At 39.8% G+C, this 26325-nt stretch overlaps 1 protein-coding gene across 18 annotated transcripts in view; it reads left to right on the forward strand.

Moving 5' to 3' along the window:
* The window catches only part of DTNB (dystrobrevin beta), a 251457-nt gene that overhangs the window by 89602 nt on the left and 135530 nt on the right, over positions 1 to 26325 (forward strand). For all 18 annotated transcript variants that reach the window (XM_077843868.1, XM_077843882.1, XM_077843874.1 and 15 more), the window contains exon 8: positions 2310 to 2476. In XM_077843868.1, the coding sequence (XP_077699994.1) occupies positions 2310 to 2476 (167 nt within the window). The remainder of the gene's footprint in view (positions 1 to 2309; positions 2477 to 26325) is intronic.

Raw genomic sequence — 26325 nt, forward strand, 5'->3', positions numbered from 1 at the left:
AGGTAGTTTGGTGGAGACAGGTGATTTGGAGACCCTGCTCTTCAGCCATCTTGCTCCTCCCCCTAACTGGATTTTTGGATAGAGATTTATATTGTTAAGTTATTATAGTATTATTGGAGTATTATTGGCTCTTTTGGAGGCAATACTTTTAAAGCCTGAAGTGTTTTAGGACTTTTATATTCAGTTTGTTTTATAAAATCATTTTGTATCTGCCATACCATATAGAAAGAATCTCATTTGTCCTGATTTTTGTTATCCATATGAACATTTTATTGTGACTTTGTGTATAGTATTTATTGATTACATTCTTATGGGGTTAGTGATATTTTTCTCAGCTACAGAGAAATAATATGAACTCATTGACATATCTTGAAAATAAAACATTTTATCTATCACAATAACATTTATCTACATATCTTAATTTTTATGTTAGGGAAATAAATTCTAAAATTGTGGTATTTCTATATGGTATTGTAGTTTGGGCTCTTTCTATGAAATTCATCACTTGAATTATGTTGAAGTAACTATAGGGTAGATATCTACACAAAAATTGTGCTTTTTATATTGGTTTACTAATCCAACTATATTGTTTATAAGAAGATTACAACATGATGCATTCTTCCAAAAAGAATACTTTTACCAAAACCTGATCTTATTTGTAATTGACCCAGTACACTTAGTGATCCTCTCCACATTCTGGTTCTTTCCATATCCACCTGGTCAGCCCACTACACAGTCTAATACAAGCACTGGCTCTTGACTGGTATAGAAGTGAAGAAGAATTACACAGATATATATACATGTTCAACCAAGATTATCAGAATGTACTTAATAATTTAATATTAATGTACATATATTATTTAATATCAATAAAAATTGTATAGAATTATAAATGCTGGTATGTTGATGTTGACTCTGTTGATGTGAGCTCTAGATTGATTTGGAAATGGTGTTATTTGGTAAAACTTTACTAGGTTGTATAGTTTTAATTTGGAGCACAGATTCTTCTTAGTACTTCCATTATGCCTTAGAAATATCTTGATGACAGAAAGCTTGAATTTCTTAAAGGAAGTATGTCCTTTGGAGTTCTCATTCCTGATTTTACTTTTTTTTAGTCTTTAATGATCCTGTTACATTGGTTTTCTCTCCTAGTGTTCATTTTTGTTTGTTTTTTTGAGTCTTGATTCCCTAGTTAATGTACATTTTTGGAAACAGGACCAAAAATCCTTATAAGATTGGATTTGTACACATAGTACTAGAAAGAGTTATTCAAATGAAGACTTAAATACTATATGCCCCTTTCCTATTGACTTCCATTTCTTGTGTTCAGAATTAAATTGTCAGAGGGGACAATTAATTATGCTACCAACACTTAAAAGTATAAACAACCGCCTGTAACATACAGTTGTGCATTGCCCGTTTCCCACTCAATGAACTGGAGGTTCAGATTGTAAGAGAATCCCAGCAATCTCTATGAATCCTGACTGCTACCTGGCAGTTTTTCATAAGGTGAGATGCTCGTTAAGTGGAGAAAAGAATGACAGGTCCTTGAGTTTCTCTTCTTCCAAATCACTGCCCCTTCATTAGTCTAGAGTACTTTATTTTACTGTTCTACTTAGAACTCTTACCTAAAACTAACATGGTAATATACCTGATTTTTTTTTTTTTTTTTTTTACCAGTTACCACTTACACCCAGGTGTATGGTAGCTTTTAATTCAACCAACATTTGAAGGCCTTCAGTTGAAGGTACTGAGTAAAATACATAGTATTTTCAGGTAACAGAGACACATAGTATGTCATCCTGGCTCTCACAGATCTCATGTCAGTGAAGGAGATAAATGTCTCTATAGCTAACAATGATATATCTCTTTAAAAAGCAACAGGTTTGGAAAATAAGTTTTAGACTGAGAGGGTTTCTCTCTCTTCTTTCCTTATATATTTATCTGAGTTTTGAGAAACATGAGTTTCATTTAAAAAAAAAAAAAAGAAAGAAATTGGTAAAAGAGAAAAAAAGAAAAAGAAATTGGTTATTTTCTAAGGTGGATTGGAATGTAATATTCTAACCTGAAAAACCATTTTCTCCTCTATTGTCTTTCCCTTTTATTCCCGTAAATGGCAGGTTCCGTTAATTAAAAGACAATTTAGAATTTTCAATTCTAATTTTGTTTTCACCTTTGCTTTTTTACATGATATTTGGTTTTCCACTGTATTGACTTTATTCTTCAATGAAAATGACTTCTTTCTCTCCCCTGTTCTCCCCTCACCCCCACCTCGTCCATCCCCTGCCTTGCTTTCTGCCCTCCGCAAGTCTTCCATCCCGTGGAATGCTCTTACTGCCGCTGTGAGAGTATGATGGGTTTCCGGTACCGATGCCAGCAGTGCCACAACTACCAGCTCTGCCAAAACTGCTTTTGGCGTGGCCATGCCAGCGGCCCTCACAGCAACCAACACCAGATGAAGGAGCACTCCTCTTGGGTAATCACTTTGTGTCTCAGTCTATGTCCTCTACTGTTAATCTGTCTCTGCAGTGACAGCACTGGGCCAGCTTCCTGATAGATGCCTAACGAATAAGGATGCGGTGTAATCAAATCTTCATGGTAACGGTTATGATGAGTTGCAAATACATTGTGCTTCGTCATCTGATTTTATTTGTTTATTTCCATCACTTGATTTTAAAAGTAGAATTTTTAAAATTCCAGGGGTTACTATTACAATTGAAATGGAAAAGTAAGTGAAAAGTGTCTTCTTATTTTAAAATTGTGCAAGGGGGGCGGGGGGGGGGGGACTGTGCGGCCCGGAGCCGCTCGGAGGCCGCTCCGGCAGAGGAAGAGGCTCCGCGCGGAGGGGGCTGTGTGGCTCTGGGAGCAGCTCGGCGGTGCTCGGGCTGCGGCTCCGCGGAGGGGGCTGCGGGGCGGGAGCGCGAATCCAACAGCGCAGGCCCCGGAGCCCAGGGCGCCGGGACATAGCCCAGGATCCCGCCTCCTCCCGGGGACAGGCAGAGGCTGGGAGGGCCCAGGACAGCAAGGACGCTCCTGCCCCGAGCTGAGCAGATCAGTGGACCCGCCCCGGAGCATCCAGGCCCTGCAGGCGGAGAGCTTCAGAGTTCCTGTGGGGGCTGAATCCAGGGCTCCAGAGCTGGCCCCGCCACTGGGGTTGTTCCTCCTGGGGCCTCACGGGGTAAACAACCCCCACTGAGCCCTGCACCAGGCAGGGGGCAGAGCAGCAACCCCAAGTGCTAACACCTGAAATTCAGCACAACAGGCCCCTCCCCCAGAAGACCAGCTAGACGGACAAGTTCCAGGGGAAGTCAAGGGACTTAAAGTATACAGAATCAGAAGATACTCCCCCGTGGGGTTTTTTTTTTTCTTTTTTCTTTTTTTTTCTTTTTGATTTCTGTTTGCTTCCCCCACCCTTTTTTCCCTTTCATTCTTTTTCTTTCTCTTTCTCTTTTTCTTCTTTTTTTCTTTTTTTCTTTTTCTCTTTTCTTTCCTTCTTTCTCTTTTTCTCCTTTTCCCCAATACAACTTGTTTTTGGCCATTCTGCACTGAGCAAAATGACTAGAAGGAAAACCTCACCTCAAACGAAAGAATCAGAAACAGTCCTCTCTCCCATACAGTTACAAAATCTGGATTACAATTCAATGTCAGAAAGCCAATTCAGAAGCACTATCATACAGCTACTGGTGGCTCTAGAAAAAAGCATAAAGGACTCAAGAGACTTTATGACTGCAGAATTTAGATCCAATCAGGCAGAAATTAAAAATCAATTGAATGAGATGCAATCCAAACTAGAAGTCCTAACGACGAGGGTTAACAAGGTGGAAGAACGAGTGAGTGACATAGAAGACAAGTTGATGGCAAAGAGGGAAACTGAGGAAAAAAGAGACAATTAAAAGACCATGAGGTTAGATTAAGGGAAATAAACAACAGCCTGAGGAAGAAAAACCTACGTTTAATTGGGGTTCCCGAGGGCGCCAAAAGGGACAGAGGGCCAGAATATGTATTTGAACAAATCATAGCTGAAAACTTTCCTAATCTGGGAAGGGAAACAGGCATTCAGATCCAGGAAATAGAGAGATCCCCCCTAAAATCAATAAAAACCGTTCAACACCTCGACATCTAATAGTGAAGCTTGCAAATTGCAAAGATAAAGAGAAGATCCTTAAAGCAGCAAGAGACAAGAAATCCCTGCCTTTTATGGGGAGGAATATTAGGGTAACAGCAGACCTCTCCACAGAGACCTGGCAGGCCAGAAAGGGCTAGCAGGATATATTCAGGGTCCTAAAGGAGAAGAATATGCAACCAAGAATACTTTATCCAGCAAGGCTCTCATTCAAAATGGAAGGAGAGATAAAGAGCTTCCAAGACAGGTAGGAACTGAAAGAATATGTGACCTCCAAACCAGCTCTGCAAGAAATTTTAAGGGGGACTCTTAAAATTCCCCTTTAAGAAGAAATTCAGTGGAACAATCCACAAAAACAAGAACTGAATAGATATCATGGTGACTCTAAACTCCTATCTGTCAGTAGTAACTCTGAACGTGAACGGGCTTAATGACCCCATCAAAAGGCGCAGGGTTTCAGACTGGATAAAAAAGCAGGACCCATCTATTTGCTGTCTACAAGAGACTCATTTTAGACAGAAGGACACCTACAGCCTGAAAATAAAAGGTTGGAGAACCATTTACCATTCAAATGGTCCTCAAAAGAAAGCAGGGGTAGCCATCCTTATATCAGATAAACTAAAATTTACCCCGAAGATTGTAGTGAGAGATGAAGAGGGACACTATCTCATACTTAAAGGATCTATCCAACAAGAGGACTTGACAATCCTGAATATATATGCCCCGAATGTGGGAGCTGCCAAATATTTAAACCAATTAATAACCAAAGTGAAGAAATACTTAGATAATAATACACTTATACTTGGTGACTTCAATCTAGCTCTTTCTACCCTCGATAGGTCTTCTAAGCACAACATCTCCAAAGAAACGAGAGCTTTAAATGATACACTGGACCAGATGGATTTCACAGATATCTACAGAACTTTACATCCAAACTCAACTGAATACACATTCTTCTCAAGTGCACATGGAACTTTCTCCAGAATAGACCACATACTGGGTCACAAATCGGGTCTGAACCGATACCAAAAGATTGGGATCGTCCCCTGCATATTCTCAGACCATAATGCCTTGAAATTAGAACTAAATCACAACAAGAAGTTTGGAAGGACCTCAAACACGTGGAGGTTAAGGACCATCCTGCTAAAAGATGAAAGGGTCAACCAGGAAATTAAGGAAGAATTAAAAAGATTCATGGAAACTAATGAGAATGAAGATACAACCGTTCAAAATCTTTGGGATGCAGCAAAAGCAGTCCTAAGGGGGAAATACATCGCAATACAAGCATCCATTCAAAAACTGGAAAGAACTCAAATACAAAAGCTAACCTTACACCTAAAGGAGCTAGAGAATAAATAGATTGACCCCACGCCCAGCAGAAGAAGAGAGTTAATTAAAATTCGAGCAGAACTCAACGAAATCGAGACCAGAAGAACTGTGGAACAGATCAACAGAACCAGGAGTTGGTTCTTTGAAAGAATTAATAAGATAGATAAACCATTAGCCAGCCTTATTAAAAAGAAGAGAGAGGAGACTCAAATTAATAAAATCATGAATGAGAAAGGAGAGATCACTACCAACACCAAGGAAATACAAACGATTTTAAAAACATATTATAAACAGCTATACGCCAATAAATTAGGCAATCTAGAAGAAGTGGACGCATTCCTGGAAAGCCACAAACTACCAAAACTGGAACAGGAAGAAATAGAAAACCTGAACAGGCCAATAACCAGGGAGGAAATTGAAGCAGTCATCAAAAACCTCCCAAGACACAAGAGTCCAGGGCCAGATGGCTTCCCAGGGGAATTCTATCAAACGTTTAAAGAAGAAATCATACCTATTCTACTAAAGCTGTTTGGAAAGATAGAAAGAGATGGAGTACTTCCAAATTCGTTCTATGAGGCCAGCATCACCTTAATTCCAAAACCAGACAAAGACCTCACCAAAAAGGAGAATTACAGACCAATATCCCTGATGAACATGGATGCAAAAATTCTCAACAAGATACTAGCCAATAGGATCCAACAGCACATTAAGAAAATTATTCACCATGACCAAGTAGGATTTATCCCCGGGACACAAGGCTGGTTCAACACTCGTAAAACAATCAATGTGATTCATCATATCAGCAAGAGAAAAACCAAGAACCATATGATCCTCTCATTAGATGCAGAGAAAGCATTTGACAAAATACAGCATCCATTCCTGATCAAAACTCTTCAGAGTGTAGGGATAGAGGGAACTTTCCTCGACATCTTAAAAGCCATCTACAAAAAGCCCACAGCAAATATCATTCTCAATGGGGAAGCACTGGGAGCCTTTCCCCTAAGATCAGGAACAAGACAGGGATGTCCACTCTCACCACTGCTATTCAACATAGTATTGGAAGTCCTAGCCTCAGCAATCAGACAACAAAAAGACATTAAAGGCATTCAAATTGGCAAAGAGGAAGTCAAACTCTCCCTCTTCACCGATGACATGATACTCTACATAGAAAACCCAAAAGACTCCACCCCAAGATTGCTAGAACTCATACAGCAATTTGGTAGCGTGGCAGGATACAAAATCAATGCCCAGAAATCAATGGCATTTCTATACACTAACAATGAGACTGAAGAAAGAGAAATTAAGGAGTCAATCCCATTTACAATTACACCCAAAAGCATAAGATACCTAGGAATAAACCTTACCAAAGAGGTAAAGGATCTATGCCCTAAAAACTATAGAACACTTCTGAAAGAAATTGAGGAAGACACAAAGAGATGGAAAAATATTCCATGCTCATGGATTGGCAGAATTAATATTGTGAAAATGTCAGTGTTACTCAGGGCAATTTACACGTTTAATGCAATCCCTATCAAAATACCATGGACTTTCTTCAGAGAGTTAGAACAAATTATTTTAAGATTTGTATGGAATCAGAAAAGACCCCGAATAGCCAGGGGAATTTTAAAAAAGAAAACCATATCTGGGGGCATCACAATGCCGGATTTCAGGTTGTACTACAAAGCTGTGGTCATCAAGACAGTGTGGTACTGGCACAAAAACAGACACATAGATCAATGGAACAGAATAGAGAACCCAGAAGTGGACCCTGAACTTTATGGCCAACTAATATTCGATAAAGGAGGAAAGACTATCCATTGGAAGAAAGACAGTCTCTTCAATAAATGGTGCTGGGAAGATTGGACATCCACATGCAGAAGAATGAAACTAGACCACTCTCTTTCACCATACACAAAGATAAACTCAAAATGGATGAAAGATCTAAATGTGAGACCAGATTCCATCAAAATCCTAGAGGAGAACACAGGCAACACCCTTTTTGAACTTGGCCACAGTAACTTCTTGCAAGATACATCCACGAAGGCAAAAGAAACAAAAGCAAAAATGAACTATTGGGACTTCATCAAGATAAGAAGCTTTTGCACAGCAAAGGATACAGTCAACAAAACTAAAAGACAACCTACAGAATGGGAGAAGATATTTGCAAATGACATATCAGATAAAGGGCTAGTTTCCAAGATCTATAAAGAACTTATTAAACTCAACACCAAAGAAACAAACAATCCAATCATGAAATGGGCAAAAGACATGAAGAGAAATCTCACAGAGGAAGACATAGACATGGCCAACATGCACATGAGAAAATGCTCTGCATCACTTGCCATCAGGGAAATACAAATCAAAACCACAATGAGATACCACCTCACACCAGTGAGAATGGGGCAAATTAACAAAGCAGGAAACAACAAATGTTGGAGAGGATGTGGAGAAAAGGGAACCCTCTTGCACTGTTGGTGGGAATGTGAACTGGTGCAGCCACTCTGGAAAACTGTGTGGAGGTTCCTCAAAGAGTTAAAAATAGACCTGCCCTACGACCCAGCAATTGCACTGCTGGGGATTTACCCCAATGATTCAGATGCAATGAAACGCCGGAACACCTGCACCCTGATGTTTATAGCAGCAATGTCCACAATAGCCAAACTGTGGAAGGAGCCTCGGTGTCCATCGAAAGATGAATGGATAAAGAAGATGTGGTCTATGTATACAATGGAATATTACTCAGCCATTAGGAACGACAAATACCCACCATTTGCTTCAACGTGGATGGAACTGGAGGGTATTATGCTGAGTGAAGTAAGTCAATCGGAGAAGGACAAACAGTGTATGTTCTCATTCATTTGGGGAATATAAATAATAGTGAAAGGGAATATAAGGGAAGGGAGAAGAAATGTGTGGGAAATATCAGAAAGGGAGACAGAACATAAAGACTCCTAACTCTGGGAAACGATCTAGGGGTGGTGGAAGGGGAGGAGGGTGGGGGGTGGGGGTGAGTGGGTGATGGGCACTGAGGGGGGCACTTGACGGGATGAGCACTGGGTGTTATTCTGTATGTTGGTAAATTGAACACCAATAAAAATTATTTTATTATAAAAAAATAAAATAAAAAATAAAAAGTATTTTAAATGAAAAAAAAATTGTGCAAGGGGTATCCCCCTAAAGCTTATTCTCTGAGCTTTAAGTAAGATTTAAAGTTCTTTTTTTCAAGCATATTTTCTTCACTTCATATTCCTTCACTGTAGGGCTTATATAAATATTGCAAAGAAAGGTGCATGAAGTAAAGGAGTTAAATTTTTGTCTGTCTGAAGTTGAAGAAAATACAGTTGAAAAACTGTATTTTTACAGTTGCCACATTGGTGTCCTTACTTTCAAAAGTCATCCTTTAAATAACAATATTTGGGTGGAAGTCAATGTGTGTGATTGTCCTGTGCTGGTTGTAAATCCTGTAACCAGCTTAGCATCAATCATTTTTCTTTCCTTTTCTCAATTTATTTTCAGTTTTTTAAATGCTGTACTTTTATTTCCAAAAAGTTGATTTAAAAAATTTTTCTCTCTGGGTTTCATTGGTTGGTTGGTTGGTTTGCTAAAGGGTAGAACAATATACAGGGTCATACATATAAATCAGGATTTAGGTTCTTACCCTTGTTAATCCTGCTGGACCTTAAGTATTAGAAAGCTTCAGTTACCAGGGGATTTTCTTTTTTTTTTTTCTAGTTAGCCTTCCTAAAACTCAACCCAGAAAAAAGCAAGTAAGTTCATATTGGGGATTTGTTTAAAAAAAAAAAAATAAATTTCAACCCACATGTACATTTTACTTCTTATATCTCTGACATGTTACAGATATTTTTTTTTTTAATCAGATAGGTTTTCAGTTACACTCAACCATAAAATTTTGTTAAACTGAACATCCTATCCTGGGTTGCTTTGTGTTGTAAATTCCAGTATTTTTTGGTTGAGAAGTGACTAAAGTTTTTTAAACAAGCAAAGGAAAAAAAAATACAATGTGGTAGTTTCTTCTCTTTTTTATTGAATAGAGATAATCTATAGATTTTCAAGTTGTTACTTTTCCCTTTCTTAAAGTACAAGTGTCTCACTTAATTGATTTGTTAATGTTCTTTCCACTGTTTTTTGTTTAGAGTATAAATCTCAATACTGAGCTGGCTCTTTGCTAGGTTACCATTTATAATGATTGGACTCCCTGGAGTGTTTCTTCTGACAAAATTCTCATTCTAGATGTTGAGGGGAAGAGAGTGAAGAACTTTTTGTTCATCTTAGTTTGAAATTGCTCGTTTAGCTAATTTGTAGTCCTTTTAGAAATGGGAATTTTACATTTTTTTTTAAAGATAAGTGACTGCATATTGTATTATGACTTACAAAGCAGTGTTTCAAATACTCCATTGAATTTTCGTTATTAGGTTAAAACACACATGAATGGAAGTACAGAAATCACAAGTGAATTCTTGTATTTCTGCATGATCCTCACAACATTCTTGTAAAGTAAGCCAAAACCCCATTTGTTATTATTTTCATTTCAGCTTTCTTTTTTTAAATTTCATTCATTTTTGTTGTAATGACTGAAGATTTCAAGAAAAATCTAGTCTTATAGGCATGAAGCTGGTATCAGTTCTGAATTTTGATGAGTATATGAATTATGTGTGACTGATGCATACTGGTAAGGTTTTTTGGCACTGTGTGTGTGTGTGTGTGTGTGTGTAACTTGTTTTCAACATTAGAACTGTATGTGCAGTACCATTGTTCTTTGAGGAAGATGTGAGTGAATTTTGAGACTAATGTGGGTAAAGAAGTTTCCATTAACAAAAAGATGTGTAATCACTTTGATAGTAATTTTTTGAAGATTGTCCACTGTTCTTATACTAGTATTTGAATGAATATTTCTCTGTGTTCACAAGAGATAAATATAGTGTGCATTTAACAAGTTTGTATATGAATTTGTATTGTAGATTTGATAGGTTATATTGGTGCTTGGAAGTTTACTCTGATTTTTCCAAAAGTTTCTGTTTAATGTTTTACCTTAGTAACTATGCATTGTAATTCATTTATTCTTTTAGTCATCAATCCATTCATTTGATTTTATTTTAGAAAAAAAGTGCCATGTAGTATTATATCTGTGATTCATTGTGTGCATTCAGTATTCATTCAAAAGATATTATTTGAGTCCCTACTGTGTGTGCCAGACACTATTACAGGCATGTGGGGTACATCTATGAAGATTCTTGCCTGGTGGGGCTTAAGTTGTAAGGGGTATGAAAGAGACCATTAGGGTTCACTGACATCGCTGTTTTCCTATTTTTGGTGGGCACACATCTAGACTACATTTCTCTGCCTCTGTATCTAGGAAGGACCGTGTAAGTAGCACTTATCAGTGGAATGTGATCAGAGTGATATGTGTCTTCCCAGAATAAGACTGTTAATAGCTGAGTGCCTCTTCTGTTCTCTCTGCCAGCTTAGTGGAAAGAATTTTACTGGGACCCAGGGGAGGATAAAACCACAAATGAAAGGAAACCCGGTCCTTGAATGATGGGTGGAGAAGAATGTCCTGCCAACCTACTTGACTTTGAGGGGAGCAGGAGAGAAACTCTGTGTTAAGCTTCTGAGGTTTTAGTTTTTGCTACAATGGTTGGTATAGGAAGTAGAGTTCTGTTAAAGAAAAACCTTAAAATTTGTGTTCATTGATTTAGTAGTCAAGTAACCCCCAAGAGGACACTAATATTGGAGTTGGAGAGGACAGAAACCCATGTTATGCCTTGGTGACCTATTGAGTAGATTTGTCATCCATGATAATTTAGAAGGCACACTTCATGCCACCTGAGCTCTAGATCAGAGGTTGGAAAGGATGGGGTAGGTGAGTTTATGTTGACTGTTTTTGGTTAGGGATGACAAGAAAGAGATGGGCTTAAGAAAGAAATTAGTTTTCAAGCAAAAAATGAGAGGGAATAGGGAAAGTTCTGACAGTTGGAGCAGTGACAGGAAAAATAGATTGCTTATAGACCCTTGAGAGCAATAGGTAAGAGTTAGAAAGGCTTTGAGCAATAAAGGCCTACTGAACTTTCTCAGTCAAAGAAAGTGACTTAGTCCCATGGTGAAGATCAGATCAGGGCATGTGTTCTCATTCTTGGCTGTTCATCAAAATCACCTTGCTCTTACCTATGTAGCTTCTGATTTAATGGGTCAAAGGTACATGAAACTTAGATAAGGCAGTTTTTAAAAGTTCCCCCAAGTGATTCTATCATGCAGCCAAAGTTGGAAACTGCTGACCTATTGTTTCATATGGCCTCCAGGTGGCTTCTGTTACTTCAAAGCAAGAGGAATGGAGGCAAAGACATAAATCAGGCTTGAGAATTGTGTCTAGGAAAGGACTTTGTGTGTGGTTACTGGCACATGGAACTGACTGGAAATAAATAGATCAAAGGCCTACTAAGTTTTTGAGGGAATTGTATATTGGCAAAGGAACCGTGGGCCTGCACTTAACAAGCCATTGACTGTTTGAACTGTAAAACTACTTTTTAAGGACGCAGAACTTGCTCTGGGAAGAGGTGGGTTGTGAAGGTTGCATGGTACCTGGGGAGCGTGCCAGAGCTCACTTTGCCAAGGAGGATATTGGATAAAGAAGAACCTCCTGCTCATGTTCCTTCATTGTATATTGGAACCAGGGAGGGTGGGTGCCTATAATTTGCCCTGTTTCTGGTTTGCATTGTAAGGAACTACATGTGGTCTTGTTGAAGAAGACTGATGTACCCAGAGGTCCTGGACTTGACGTTAGGTGCACTGACTAAATGGGACCTTAGGTTTTCTTCTGGGAGAGTTTGAGTGTGTTTTATGTGTAGGAAGAGGGAGGAGAAGGGTATTTCGTGATTAGAATTCCTTACTAATATCCATGTTTTCCTTCTTTTCCTGGACCTATACCTAGATGACATAGCCCATCCTCCTTGCAGCCAAATGGGGCCATATGACTAGTTCTCACCAGTGGAATTTATTTGCAAGTGATCTGTGTAACTTCTGGGGTCAAGGCCATTTAAAGCAGATGTGTCCTCTCATCCCCTCTTTACCCTTCTCACTCCCAGTAGACATTGGCCACATGGAAATATTTCCAAAGAAACTAGTAGAGGCAAGAGTACATAGATGAAAGGGGCCTGGGTATCTGGTTGATGGATCAGAGCCCCTTGGTCAATTTACACTGGACTTGCACATGAGCAAGAAATCAGAAAGTAGAATCCAGAGTTATCAGGTCATATAGGCTGTGCTGATGAAGTGAGATTTGAGCAGAATCTTTGGTGTCTGTTAGCAGACATCTGAATAAAAGGAGACATTTTCAGCATGAAGCCTGAGAGCAGGAGTGTGCCTCTGAGTTCAGGGAACAGCAGAGAAGCATGTGTGGCCAGAGTGGAGTGAACAGGAGGAGGGCTATTGGGGAGGAGGTTAGAGAGCTCACAAGGGCCTTACTGGCCATTGTAAGGATGTTGGCCTTTACTCCAGGGAAATGAGGAGTCTTTATAGGATTTTGAGTAGAAGAATCGCATGGCTTGATTTATCTTTTAAAATGATCAGTCTGGGGGATCCCTGGGTGGTTTGGCGGTTTGGCGCCTGCCTTTGGTCCAGGGCGCGATCCTGGAGTCCTGGGATCGAGTCCCGCGTCGGGCTCCCGGCATGGAGCCTGCTTCTCCCTCTGCCTGTGTTTCTGCCTCTCTCTCTATGTCTATCAGTAATAAATAAATAAGTAAATAAATCTTTAAAAAATAAATAAAATGATCAGTCTGTATAACATGTAAAAAGTAAAATGGGAGGAAAAGATAGCATCAGAGAGACCATTTCAGGAGAGATGATTGCAGTAATCAAAACCAGATTCGGTAGGATGGTGGCAGTAGAGGTGGTGACAAGGGTGGGACAAGAATATATTTTATAAATTGACCTAATGGGTTGGCTATGGCTTGTGAGACAACAGGAGTTAAGATTTTGCCTTGAAAGGGGATCCCTGGATGGCTTAGTGGTTTAGCGCCTGTCTTTGGCCCAGGGCGTGATCCTGGAGTCCCGGGATTGAGTCCCACATCAGGCTCCCGGCATGGAGTCTGCTTCTCCCTCCTCCTGTGTGTCTGCCTCTCTCTCTCTCTCTCTCTCTCTCTCTCTATCATAAATAAATAAATAAATAAATAAATAAATAAATCTTTAAAAAAAGATTTTGCCTTGAACAACTAGAAGGATGGAATTGTCATCAGCTGAGATGAGACAGCTGTGGATAGAGCACACATAGAGGTAAGGATTGAGAGTTCTCTTTGGGAATTCAGTTCAGAATTTCAGGTGCTTACTAGATAGCCATATAGAATTGTTGAATAAGCTGTAGTACATGAGTCTAGACATCAAGAAAGGAGTCTGAGATGAAAACTCAGGGCAGCCCGGTGGCTCAGCAGTTTAGCACCGCCTTCAGCCCAGGCGTGATCCTGGAGACCTGGGATCGAGTCCCACATCGAGCTCCCTGCATGGAGCCTGCTTCTCCCTCTGCCTGTGTCTCTGCCTCTCTCTCTGTCTGTGCCTCTCATGAATGAATGAATGAATGAATGAATGAATAAATAAATAAATAAATATCTAAAAAAAAGGTCAGCTTGGGGAGGGGGGGTCATTGGCAAGTAGTTGATATTTAAAGCCATGATACTGGATGGTACCACCAGGTGAGTGAGTAGAGATAGAGGAGAGAAGAAAGAAGAGGAATGAGAACTGACCTCAGGGGTCATCGTTAAGGGATCTGGGAGAAGAGAAAGAACCTGCAAGCAGTGATGCAGGAGGAAAGCCAGGGAAAGCAAGTGTTCTGGAAAACGTTTGCATGACTAGTGTTTTGAGGAGGAGGGAGTAATTATCTGTGTCCAGTGCTGTGACAATCAAGTGAGAAGGCTGAGAAGTGGCCCCTCATCTAACAATGTAGGGATTGTCTTGCAAGAACAGTTTCTGTGGAGTGATGGGGACAAAATCTAACTGAAGTGATCTATTTCTAACAGTTTTTATTAGTGGGATTTTAGGAGACCAGATTAATCCCACTTTGCTTTTCCCCACTCACAGTTGCAGTTGGGAGTTAGGCAGATGCCAATCTGTTCAAGAAGGTAGTTTTAACTGTGAAGAAGTAATGGACTTGCCAGTGGCTCCTGAATTGAATACAGCTCAACCCAATACAAGCCTTTCCAGCAGGGAGCAGAGCCCCGTAGCTTGTGGCTCAGGGCACAGAGGAAAACGTGTGTTTTCTGTGATGCTTGCAGATACCAGGAAACAAGGGAGGGGAAGAGGCTGAGCTGGCATGTTCATTCCTTTCCTAGGACCAACCAGTCTGGTCAGAAGAATGAGGGGTCTTCCAGAGAAGGTCCCCCACATGGAAACAAGGCACTGAGCCATGTAATCAGTATTCATTTTTACATTCTAGTTTGCAAGAATATATTCATCATCTTCTCTGAGGTTCTTGGGCTAGATTCAAAGTAACCCTGCCACCAAGAGGCCTGCGGTGTACAGTATTTCAGTTATTGAAAATAAGGCTGCAAAATAAGCCTCTTTAAAACTAGTGACATAAAAACAACCATTATTAGGCCCATTGGGTTTGGTGTCAGGAGTTTGGACAAGGCAGAGGGGCTGGGTTGTCCCTACTCCATGATATCTGGGGTCTCTGCTGGATGTCTGAAATACCAGGCAGGATGGGTGGCTTGAATAACTGAAGGCTTCTTCACTCCCATATCCAGCATCTGCCCTGGGATAGCTAGAAGACTGGACTCAGCCAGATGGGTAGACTGGACCAACCTGTGTATGGCCTGTGGCCTGCATGTGGCCTGTGCATTCCACAGCATGGTGGCTGTGTTTTCAGAGAGAGCATCTCTGGGAGGAAGCATCTGGAGAATCAGTGTTCCATCTCTGTTAATTCCTTGCCTTTCCTGCCTGAGCTGTGGAAGTCATGCAGTCACATTCTGCCAAATAGTGTTGGTTGCATCCCTGAGGCATTAGGGCTGGTCCAGGTGCGGGGAGGGAGAGGGTGCTGGGGGGCAGCAGTGGTGCTAAGTCCCATCGCAAAGGAGCACATGTGGTGTGGTGAGTGGGATGATGCAGTTATGCCTACATGCAGTTAATGCTCAGTATTTGTTAAATAGATGAATGAAAGAACGTACAAAGAGTATGTCCAACTGTGCATCCAGTCTGCCATACAGAGGAGAACACCTTACAATCTGAACAAGACTTTCCATTTAAATGGTTAATTCACCCAGAGAAACTACCTATCATGTTTCTCTACTAAGTTATACTTTTTAGAAGAGCACTTTGTCGAAACAACGATGCATAATATTTACTGGGATTTTTATCTCCGTATTTAAATGATTCAGATTTGGAGGAAAATTCTTTTAAAGTATTTCAGGTATAGTTAAATGATCTTAACCCTGACCTTTGTTTTCCTTGGTCAGGGCCGTACATGCTTTTCTGATTTACTTTATGTATCCTTCCTTTGCCATCGTTGTCCTCCTCCTCCTCCTCCTCCTCCTCCTCCCCCTTCTCTTCCCCTCCTTCCTCTCCTCCCCTTCCTCCTGTGTCATATCTCTCACTTTCTTTCCATTACTGTGAAAGATATACAAGATAAAATTTACATTTTACCTCTTTAATGTCCAGTTCACTGGCATTAAGCACATTCATATTGTTGTGCAACCATTGCCAACCATCCATCTGGAACTTTTCCATTTTCCCAAACAGAAACTCTGAACTGTTTCTGGCTATGCAAGAAGTGCCAGAAAGAAGCCATTTCCTGCCCTCACCCGTACCTTACATTCACATCTCTGCTTGTCCTGGTCTTCACTTTACCAAGAAAAATTTGACTGATTTCCACTTGGCAGGAAGTGTGTGTGTGTGTTTATACAAAATACACTTGTAGCATGGCTACCATTTGTTAGCTGAGTGGCTTAGTAGAGGCAGTTACGTAATATGAAATATATGGAAATTTCACCTTTTTTCCCAGCAGAGGGCAGGCTCTACCTCTGAACAAAGTTATCTTGTTCTTTAAAATCTATAAATGAGGAAGTACTTGGATTTGTTTAGCAATCTCTGTTAATATTATTGCCTCTTTTTTTAAAAAAATATTAACAGGTAACACACATATGTCTAGTAAGTATAAGTATATTGATTTATGATATTAAATAATTTGCCTTACAGACCCAGAGCAAATTTTTTTGTCATAGGTCTGGACCAGTTAAGATTGTTCTTCATCTGTCCTTGTCAGAAGCAGTATTTCATTCTCATGTGACTAGCACACCTCTCCTCACATCTCCAGAATTTTGAGAGAATATGTATTCAATGAGAAAAAAGTATGCTTCTTGATCATGCTTCTGCCTAGATCCAAACAGTCACATTATAATTTAATGACTACTTTGTACATAGTGTAAAACTAGGCAGGAGATTTTAAAAATAATTTAATTTTTAAAATTTAAGTGCAATTAACATACAATGTTATATTAGTTTCAGGTGTATAATACAGTGATTCAACAACTTTATACTTCACTTGGTGCTCATCATTAAGTCTGCTCTTCATCCCCTTCACCTATTTCACCCATCCCTCACCCACTTCCCCTCAGTTAACCACCAGTTTGATTTCTATAGTTAAGAGTTTGTTTTTTGGTTTGTCTCTTTTTTCCCTTTGTTTTAGTTTCTTAAATTTCACATATGAATGAAATCATACAGTTTATGTCTTTCTCTGGTTGACTCATTTCACTTAGCCTAATACTCTCTAGGTCCGACCATGTTGTTATAAATGGCAAGATTTCATTCTTTCTTATGGTTGAGTAACATTCTATTGCATGTATACCACACCTTCTTTGTCCATTTATCTATTGATGGACACTTGGGTTGCTTCCAAAATTCGACTACTATAAATAATGTTACAGTAAACATAGGGGTGCATATATCTTTTTGAATTAATATTTTTGTTTTGTTTTCTTTGGGTAAATACCCAGTGGTGGAATTATTGGATCATACAGTAATTCTATTTTTAATTTGTTGTGGAACATCCATAGTGTTTTCCACAGTGGTTGTACCAGCTTATCTCTCACCAACAACAGTGCATGAGGGATCCTTTTTAGGAGGACTGGTTTTTTTTTAAAGGCATAAGACAGTATCCCCACTTGTGGTAAGCTGTAGCACAAGGTAAGACAAATACATGAAAACATTCCAAATAAAATCAACAAATTGGGCGTTTAGTCCAATGCCCCACATCCTCAGAAAAGCTCCTGAGACTATCTACTATGGTTCCCACCTCTGTTTTCTTTCTTTCTTTTTTAAGATTTATTTATTTATTTGAGAGAGAAAGAGCAGTGAGCACACAGAGGGAGCAGAAGAGAGAGAAGCAGACTCCCTGATGCCAGGGAGCCTGATGTGGGCTCAGTCACAGACCCCCAAGATCATGACCTGAGCTGAAGGCAGATGCTTAACTGGCTAAGCCACCCAGGTGCCCCCCCCCACCTCAGTTTTCATTAGTCACTGTCATGGTAAGCTATCTGGTCTTGCTGTCTTACATGGCACCACCATTCCCATCTTAATCCATTGGTGATTCATTACCCACCCCCATCCTTCTTACAATCCTCCACATCTCAAGTACTTTTAGAACTGCTATTTCTTAGTCAGCTAGCTGCCCTCACTTTTACTGCTTCTCTAAGCATTTCTTCTACTCCCTGTCTTAATTGAAGTTTGGTTATCCTTTAGGAGCTCCCCTTCTCCTGCATCCCTTTCAGGTGGTAGCTATTTATTTTCCCATCTATGTGTTTTTAGGGATTGGGAGGTGAAATTATTGTGAGGGTGGCTATATAATTTATCTATCATGTAATGCAGACTTAAGAGTAAAAGGGGCCCTATTCTTTATGCTGGGACAACATGCATAAACTGGGATATCCTGGGTAAAATGTTTATGGACACTGTTTTAGTTTAGTGTCCTTTTACTGCATAATAAATTATCACAAAGTTAACAGCTTAAAACAACAAATTTGTTATTTCCGTTTCTGTGCGTTAGAAGACCAGGCAGTGGCATGACTGGATGTTCTGCTCTAGGTCTTACTGGGCTGAATTCAGGGTGTTGGCCAAGACTATAGTTCTCATCTGGGCTGGGGGGTCCTCTCGCCAGCTCACTGGTCGGCAGAATTCATTTTGTTGCAGGTATGGTGTTGAGGTCCCCGTTCTCCCACCAGCTTCCCGTCAGGGAGGACTCTCAGCCACTAGGTGCCACCTACAGTTCCTTGCCATGTAGCCCCCAGAGGCAGTTTACAAAATGGACATTTGCTTTCTTAGGCCAGTTGGAGCAGATCTGTGTGCTGCCAAGTTCACTCACTTATTTGTATTTATTCAACAAATTCTTATTAGATACCTGCTACATAGCACATGTATTGGAAAAGCTACAAAACATCATTGAAAGATATTTAAGAAATATAATTAAAGAAGACCTAAGTAAAGAGAAAAAAACCTACACATTCATAGATTTAAAGACTTAATATTGTTAAGATGACAATGCCCCTTAAATTTATCTATAGATTCAATGCTATATCCATGAGAATCTCAGCTGCTTTTTTTTTTTTTTTTTTTTTGCATAACTCTCTAAGCTGATCCTAAAATTCATATGGATATGCAGGGGATTCAAAGCAGCCAAAACAATTGTGAAAAAGAACACAGACGACTCATACTTCCTGACTTTAAAACTTATATCAGTAATGAAATAGTAATCAAGACAGTGTAGTACTTGCACGAGGATTGATGTATAGATAGATTAGTGGAATAAAATTACGAGTCTAAAAATAAGCACTTACATTTGTTGTTGATAGATTTTCTTTTTAAAAATTAAAAGATTTTATTTTATTTTATTTATTTATTTATTTATTTATTTATTTATTTATTTTAAAGATTTTATTTAATTATTCATGAGAGAGACAGAAAGAGAGGCAGAGGGAGAAGCAGGCATCATGCAAGGAGCCTGATATGGGACTCGATCCAGGGACTCCAGGATCACACCCTGAACTGAAGGCAGGTGCTCAACCACTGAACCACCCAGGAGTCCCGATTTTATTTATTTATTCATGACAGACACAGAGAGAGAGACAGAGACATAGGCAGAGGGAGAAGCGGGCTCCATGCAGGAAGCCCAATGTGGGACTTGATCCCAGGACTCCCGGATCATGCCCTGAGTCAAAAGCAGATGCTCAACCACCGAGCCACCTAGGCATCTCTCGACAGATTTTCAATAAGGGTGACAAGACCATTCAGGAGGGGAAGAATAGTCTTTTCAAAATATGATGCTGGGTTAGTTGCATATCTCCACACAAAAAAATGAAACCAGACTCCTACCTTATAAGATATAAAAAATTAACTCAAAATGGATTATAGATCTAAATGTAAGAGCTGAAACTAGGAAACTCTTAGAATAAAACATAGGCATAGATTTTTGTGGCCTTGGGGTATCCTCTACCTTCCTAGATGTGATATTAAAAGCGCAAGCAAAGAATAATAATAGATAATTGGACTTCATCAAAATTAAAAAATTGATGCCTCAAAGAACACCATCAAGACAGTAAAAAGGCAATTCACTGAAAAGGAGGAAATACTTGCAAATCATATATCTGATAAGTGACTTGAATCCAGAATTATAAAGAACTCTTATAACTCAACAAAAACCACCAAGTAACCCAATTTAAACATGAGCAAAGGGAAAGTAGAGTGGTGGTTACCAGGAGCTGGGGGTGGGGGAAAGAATAAGAGTTGTGTAATCAGTACAGAGTTTCAGATTTGCAAGATGAATAAATTTGGGAAATCTGTTTCACAACAGTGTGAATGAATATACTTAACACTACTGAAGTAATGGTTGAGATGGCCAATTCTCTGTCATGGGAGTTTCATAATGAAAAAAAAAAAAAAGTTAACATTAGGGGGAAAATGGGTAAAGGACTTGAATAGACATTTCTCCAAGAAAGATATATAAATAAATGGGCAGTAAATACATGAAAAGTTGTTTAATGTCATTAGTCATTAGGGAAATGTCTAATCAAAGCTGCCATGAGATGCCACTTCATACCCACTGCGATGGTTAAGATAAGAAAAGATTGACAATAGCTAGTGGTAACAAGAATGTGAAGAAATAGGAACCCTGGTACACTGCTGGTGGGAATGTAAAACTTTTCCACTGTAGAAAAACAGCTTAGGAGTTCCTCAAAAGGTTAAACATAGTTACGATGAGGTCCAGTACTCCTAGGTGAGAGTTGAGAATTCTCCTTTGGGAATTGAAAATACATGTGCACATAAAAACTTGTATATGAATGTTCATGGCAACATTATTCAAAATAGCTAAAAAGTGGAAATAAACCAAGTATCAGTCAACTGACGAACAGATAAGCATAATCTATGTCAATATAATGCAGTATTATTAGACAAGAAAAAGAGATGAAGTATTGATACATGCTAAATATGGATGAATCTTGAAACTGTGCCAAGTGAAAGAAGCTAGACACAAAATGTCACATATTTTATGACTCCATTTATATGAAATGTCCAGAATAGGCAAATGCAAAGAGACAGCAGATTGGTGGTTGCCTAGGGCTGAGGAGAAGGAGGAATAGGGTGTGACTGCCAATGAGTATTGAATTTCTTTTTTGGGGTGAAGAAAATGTTCTGAAATGAGATATTAGTTACGGTTGTACAACTCTTTCAGTATACTAAAAACCACTGAATTGTAATGTTAAAAAGGATGAATTTTATGGTATGTAAATTATATCTCAATAAAGCTATTATTTATTTATTCTTAACTTGGTCAGGGAAAGTCCTATTGAAGAAGTGACATTTAAACTGAGATGGAATGACTGACTTGAAATTGGTGGTTATAAATTCAAAGTCTGACCAGTCAGGATAGTGGGATATTCACTTCCCCAGTGTAAAGAGGGTAGAGGAGCAAAATGTATAAAGTTGGGGTTTTAGATAGAGTATGACAAAGGAAGACAACTGGCAAGGGGGTGTTGGAGAATATGCAAAGAAATGAATATAGTAATGGGCCGTGGTATGTAGGTTGATTAAAGGAGAAATGAGGCCATGAGGGAGATAAGGGACTAGGTGAAGGTGGTAGCCTCAGTGGAGTATAGGACCTGCTGGCACTGAAGTATTGCTGTAGGTAGGTCCTTGAAGGAGTGAGCTAGACAGAAGTTTGTATGAGAGTGGGGTGCTTGGAAATTGAGATTTTAGGCAATGTACAATAATTGGCAGAAATATGTTTCAGGATGTGACTGTGAGGCTGGTGGCTGATGTAGAGGAAGGGAAAGGTAGTTGAAGGTTAGTTCAAGAAGACCAGTGTATAAGTTTCCTATAGCTGCCAAAACAAATCATTACAAACTTGGTGACTTAAAGCAGAAGTTTATTCTCTCATAGTTCTTGACACCACAAATTTGAAATCAAGATGTCAGCAGGACCACACTCCCTGTGGAGATTCTACAGAAGAATCCATTTGTATTAGAGTTCTCCAGAGAAACAGAACCTATACATACATTACATATATTTATACATATGTATTTATATATAAGGAGATTTATTATAAGGAATTGGTTCGTGCAATTATGGAGGCTGACAAGTCTCGAGATGTGCAGGATGAGTCAGCAAGCTGGAGGCCCATGAGAGCCGATGGTGTAGTGCCAATTTCAGTCTGACGGCCTAGGAACCTGGAGAACTGATGATGTAGTTCCGGTCTGGGTCTGAAGGCTGGCAGCCTCAAGACCCAGGAAGAGCAGATGTTTCAATTCAAGTCTGAAGGCAGGAAAAAGCCAGTGTCCTATTTTTAAGGCAAGCCAGAGGAATTCTATTTTATTTGGGCAAGGGTCAGCCTTTTTGTTCTACTCAGGTCTTCAGCTAACTGCATAAAGCCCACTCGCATTAGGGAGGGGAGTCTGCTTTACTTGGTCTACCAATTTATACGTTAATCTCATCTAAAAACACCCTTACAAGAACACTCAAAATAATGTCTGACCAAATATCTGGGTATCCTATAGCCCAGCAAGTTGACATGAAATTAATCATCGTACCATTCTTTGCCTCCTCTCCTCTTTGGGCTATTGGCATTTCTTGACTTATGGCTGCATCACTGCAATCACTGCCTCCTTGGTCATGTCACTTCTACCTCTTTCTCTTTTCCTTTGTGTGTCTATTTTATGGGGATACAGGTAATTGCATTTGGGCCCACTCAGATAATCCAGGATAAACTATGTCTCAAGATCCTAATTTAATCCTATTTTCCCTTAGCAGGTAATAATCACTTTTTTTGCCATAAAGGGTAATATTCTCAGGTTCCAGAGATTAGGATGCAGACATATCTTTTGGGGGCCACCATTCGACTGCTGTAACTAGTATATGGGAAAGGTCAACTATGTGGACATTGGAAACAATAAGAATTATGGCAGTTGTAATGTTGGACTCCACTACAGATATTTAGTATTTTGGTCTGATGATATGACATTCACAACTGGGGTTTTAAGGAAAAGGGAAAATGATCTGAGGGTGGCAGTGAGTTTTAGGAGAAGATTCAGCAGTTTGAGGGTACAAGAAAGAAAGCAGCTGTTTCTTTTTATTTTTTATTTTTAAAGATTTTATTTATTTATTCATGAGAGAGAGAGAGAGAGGCAGAGACACAGGCAGAGGGAGAAGCAGGCTCCATGCAGGGAGCCTGACGTGGGACTCGATCCTGGGTTTCCAGGATCACACCCTGGGCTGAAGGCAGTGCTAAACTGCTGAGCCACTGGGGCTGCCCAAAGCAGCTGTTTCTTGAATGGCTGCAGGAGCAGCCAAGCCCTCAGGGAAAGCCAGGTTTCCTCCCAGGGCGAGAAGGTGAAGTAACACTCAGAGAAGAGGATTCTCTGCCAGAGCATGGATTTGGGAGTGGAGATCATGAAGACCAGTAGAATGAGAGTTGAGGATTAGTGAGAGAGAGTTGTGAATGGTATCACAGGGCCTTATGGGACTGAGAATCCAAGTGGGAATCTTGGATTTCTAATGAAACAAGCATGGTGTGATAACCTTATGACAAAGGTTGTGCTGGAATCCATCCTAGATAGTGTCCAATGCAGACCATGGTGCTGTCACGCTATTAGTTGGGAGAGGTCCTGCCAGGCATGTGGAGCTCTGGGTGCCTGTCTTTTCTCCTGTCCTTGTGTATGTTGTCCAGGGAGAAATGCCCTGAAGTTCTCCTGATCAACAGCTGCTAAACTGACTGCTTCACTAACCAACGTACTCCTTCTGAAATGGTGGACTTTCTAGTGCCATCTGAGAGATAGAAGGGAAAGGGTGGAGAGAAGAAATAGGCTGGAGATATCCTGATAGCATTTATCAGCATTTTCAGTAGGTTGATCGAGAGTTTTAAATATTGCTTTTTTCAGCATCTGAACATTGCCCCCACTCTACTATGGTATTCGGATGCACTATTTATTCTTAAATCCATTTACAGCTGCAAAAGTGCTGAGTTTGAAAGCAGAACATTTGAAATGGACCCAGCTGTTTAAAAAGATGGATGCTTATCAAAGAAAGTATTGGTGTTTAGTTTATGAACAATAAGGCATTTTTTTTCCCCAACCAGCTTGATTATTCTTAGAGCAAAGAGATGACAGGGAGGTTTTCCATTGGAGAGAAATGTATGACTTAACCCAAACAACTTCTTCAAATGAGCAATTTCCTCCCACAGCCATGACTCCCCCACAGCCCTTTCTCCGGCTGTAGATCTTTTCTGATTCTTACAGGTGGCCACCAGAGCTGAATTGGAGAATGTGTACCCTACCTCCATGTGTGGACAGGATTACAGGGATCCATATGATCCTACAGTGTGAATTGCTTGTGTCTGTATTAACTCACATGTATCAGGATTGTTGCCTGTTTAAATTAGTGCTTTCTGAGATCTGTTGATACAGATTTAGGGTAGAACTGTTTCTCTAAAGAAGTTTAATACATGTGTATTGTATATTCATTTTCTCTCCATTTAGTGACTACAGCAGGTTCAGTGATGGAATGTTCTGTGTTAGTGATGAAACCTTTTGATTACCTCTGATAAACCAGATATTGTGTTTCCTGGTATTCTCTCCTGAGCTGTGTTTTCTTCTCTTTTGGTGCTCTCTCTTTGAATGTTTTCACACAGTTCCAGGTTTTTAAGTGATACTCCTGGACATGGATAGATTTCTGCAATTTTTAAAAAGATTTATTTATTTATTTATTTGAGAGACAGATATAGATAGCAAGAGAGAGCACAAGTGAGGAGGAGAGGGAGAAACAGATTTCCCACTGAGAAGGGAGCCCGATGTGGGACTTGTTCTTAGGACTCCAGAATCATGACCTGAGGTGAAGGAAGACATTTAACTGACTGAGCTGCCCAAGTGCCCCAGATTTCTGCAATTCTTAATTCCAGCCCAGACTTCTTTTCTAGGTTAATATTCCTATAGTCCGTGGTCTAATGGACATTTCCATCTTGAAGTCTCACTGGTTTTTCTGTCAATACATAATTCTAATAATTTTTCAGTCAATTTTCTTGGACTTCTAAGTAGACAACTGTATCACCTATAAGAAACTGTAACTTAGTAATTTTCTGATAATTACAACTTTTTTTTTTAACATCTTTGTGTTGGTAGGAACTTCCAGAGTAGTGTATCCTAAATTTGCCTGAAAAGAATCAACCGGGCAGCTTATTAAATATACAAAATACCAAGCCTTTAATCTACTCCTGGAAATTTTATCTTAGTAGGTCTGGGTTGAGGCAGAGGAATCTGCTTTGTTTTGTTTTATTTTTAAAACAAGGGTCCCAGGAAATTTTTTTTTTTTTTTTTTAATCTTTAGGCAAGTTTGGGAAAGTGTTTCAGAGCAGCGCTAAGTCCTAGTGGTGGTAGTCTTTGTTTCCTGACTTTGGTGTGTTTGTATCATGGATGGTGTTACTTGACTCCTGGCTCTCCTCCTGCCTTGACCTGTGGCAATATTTGCGACAACCCTTGCAGATCTTGGTTGCCCAGGTGTAGTCATACAGTTGGTGATCCAGGCTGCCCTGGTGATCCTTCCAAAAACATTTCTAGTGCCTGTTACACTCCAGGCCCCCACGTGTGCACAGAAGCTCTTGGTTTTCCCACCTCCACACTTTCTAGCCTCCCTTCTCTGTCTCAGGGCTTTGACCGTCTGTTAGTCTGCTTCTGTAGTCCTCTGTGCTCTGCTTCTACTTGTTTTAGCTGACTAGACCCTTTGTTTGCCAAAACCTGAAGTATTGGTCACACTTCCTTGTTCTCTCCTGCCATGCAACCTGTCATTGCTCTTGAGTCAGAGCTCTGTCTGCCCAACATGTACTTGTAAATCAGATGATTTATAACACACTGAAGTTCTCTTTTATGAAGTAATGTTTGAAAAACCTTTAGACTTATGTCTGTGACCTGGGACTTCTACTTATATCTTCGACTCACAGGCAGCTCTCTATCAGTACTGAACTATTTGTAGGTACCTGTTCCACATGTTTTCTTACCTTTCTGTCTTGAAATCTATTGTTCTAGCTGCCTTTTCCTCCTCTCGTCCCTATCTTCCCAACTGCTGTCAGAGCCTCTACAATTCAGCTCAGCTGTTGCCTCTTTCCCTGATCTCTCAGTCTGATTTACATGTCTGTTCATGCTTTGCTGTGGCACACTGAACACCATTTTCAACTTACCATGCCATCGTAAGTATCTGTTTGTTTGTCTGTATATTCCATTATATCGTTAAGTTCTCAGTATGTTATTAGCCTTTATATTTGTGTTTAATAAGGAACTTTCTAAGTTGGCATTTCCCACTTGTTCCAGTTTTTAAACTGCTTTTGATCATGGTTCATTTTA

This window comes from Canis aureus, chromosome 12 (genome assembly GCF_053574225.1).
Source record: "Canis aureus isolate CA01 chromosome 12, VMU_Caureus_v.1.0, whole genome shotgun sequence".
Taxonomy (NCBI): Eukaryota; Metazoa; Chordata; class Mammalia; order Carnivora; family Canidae; genus Canis; species Canis aureus.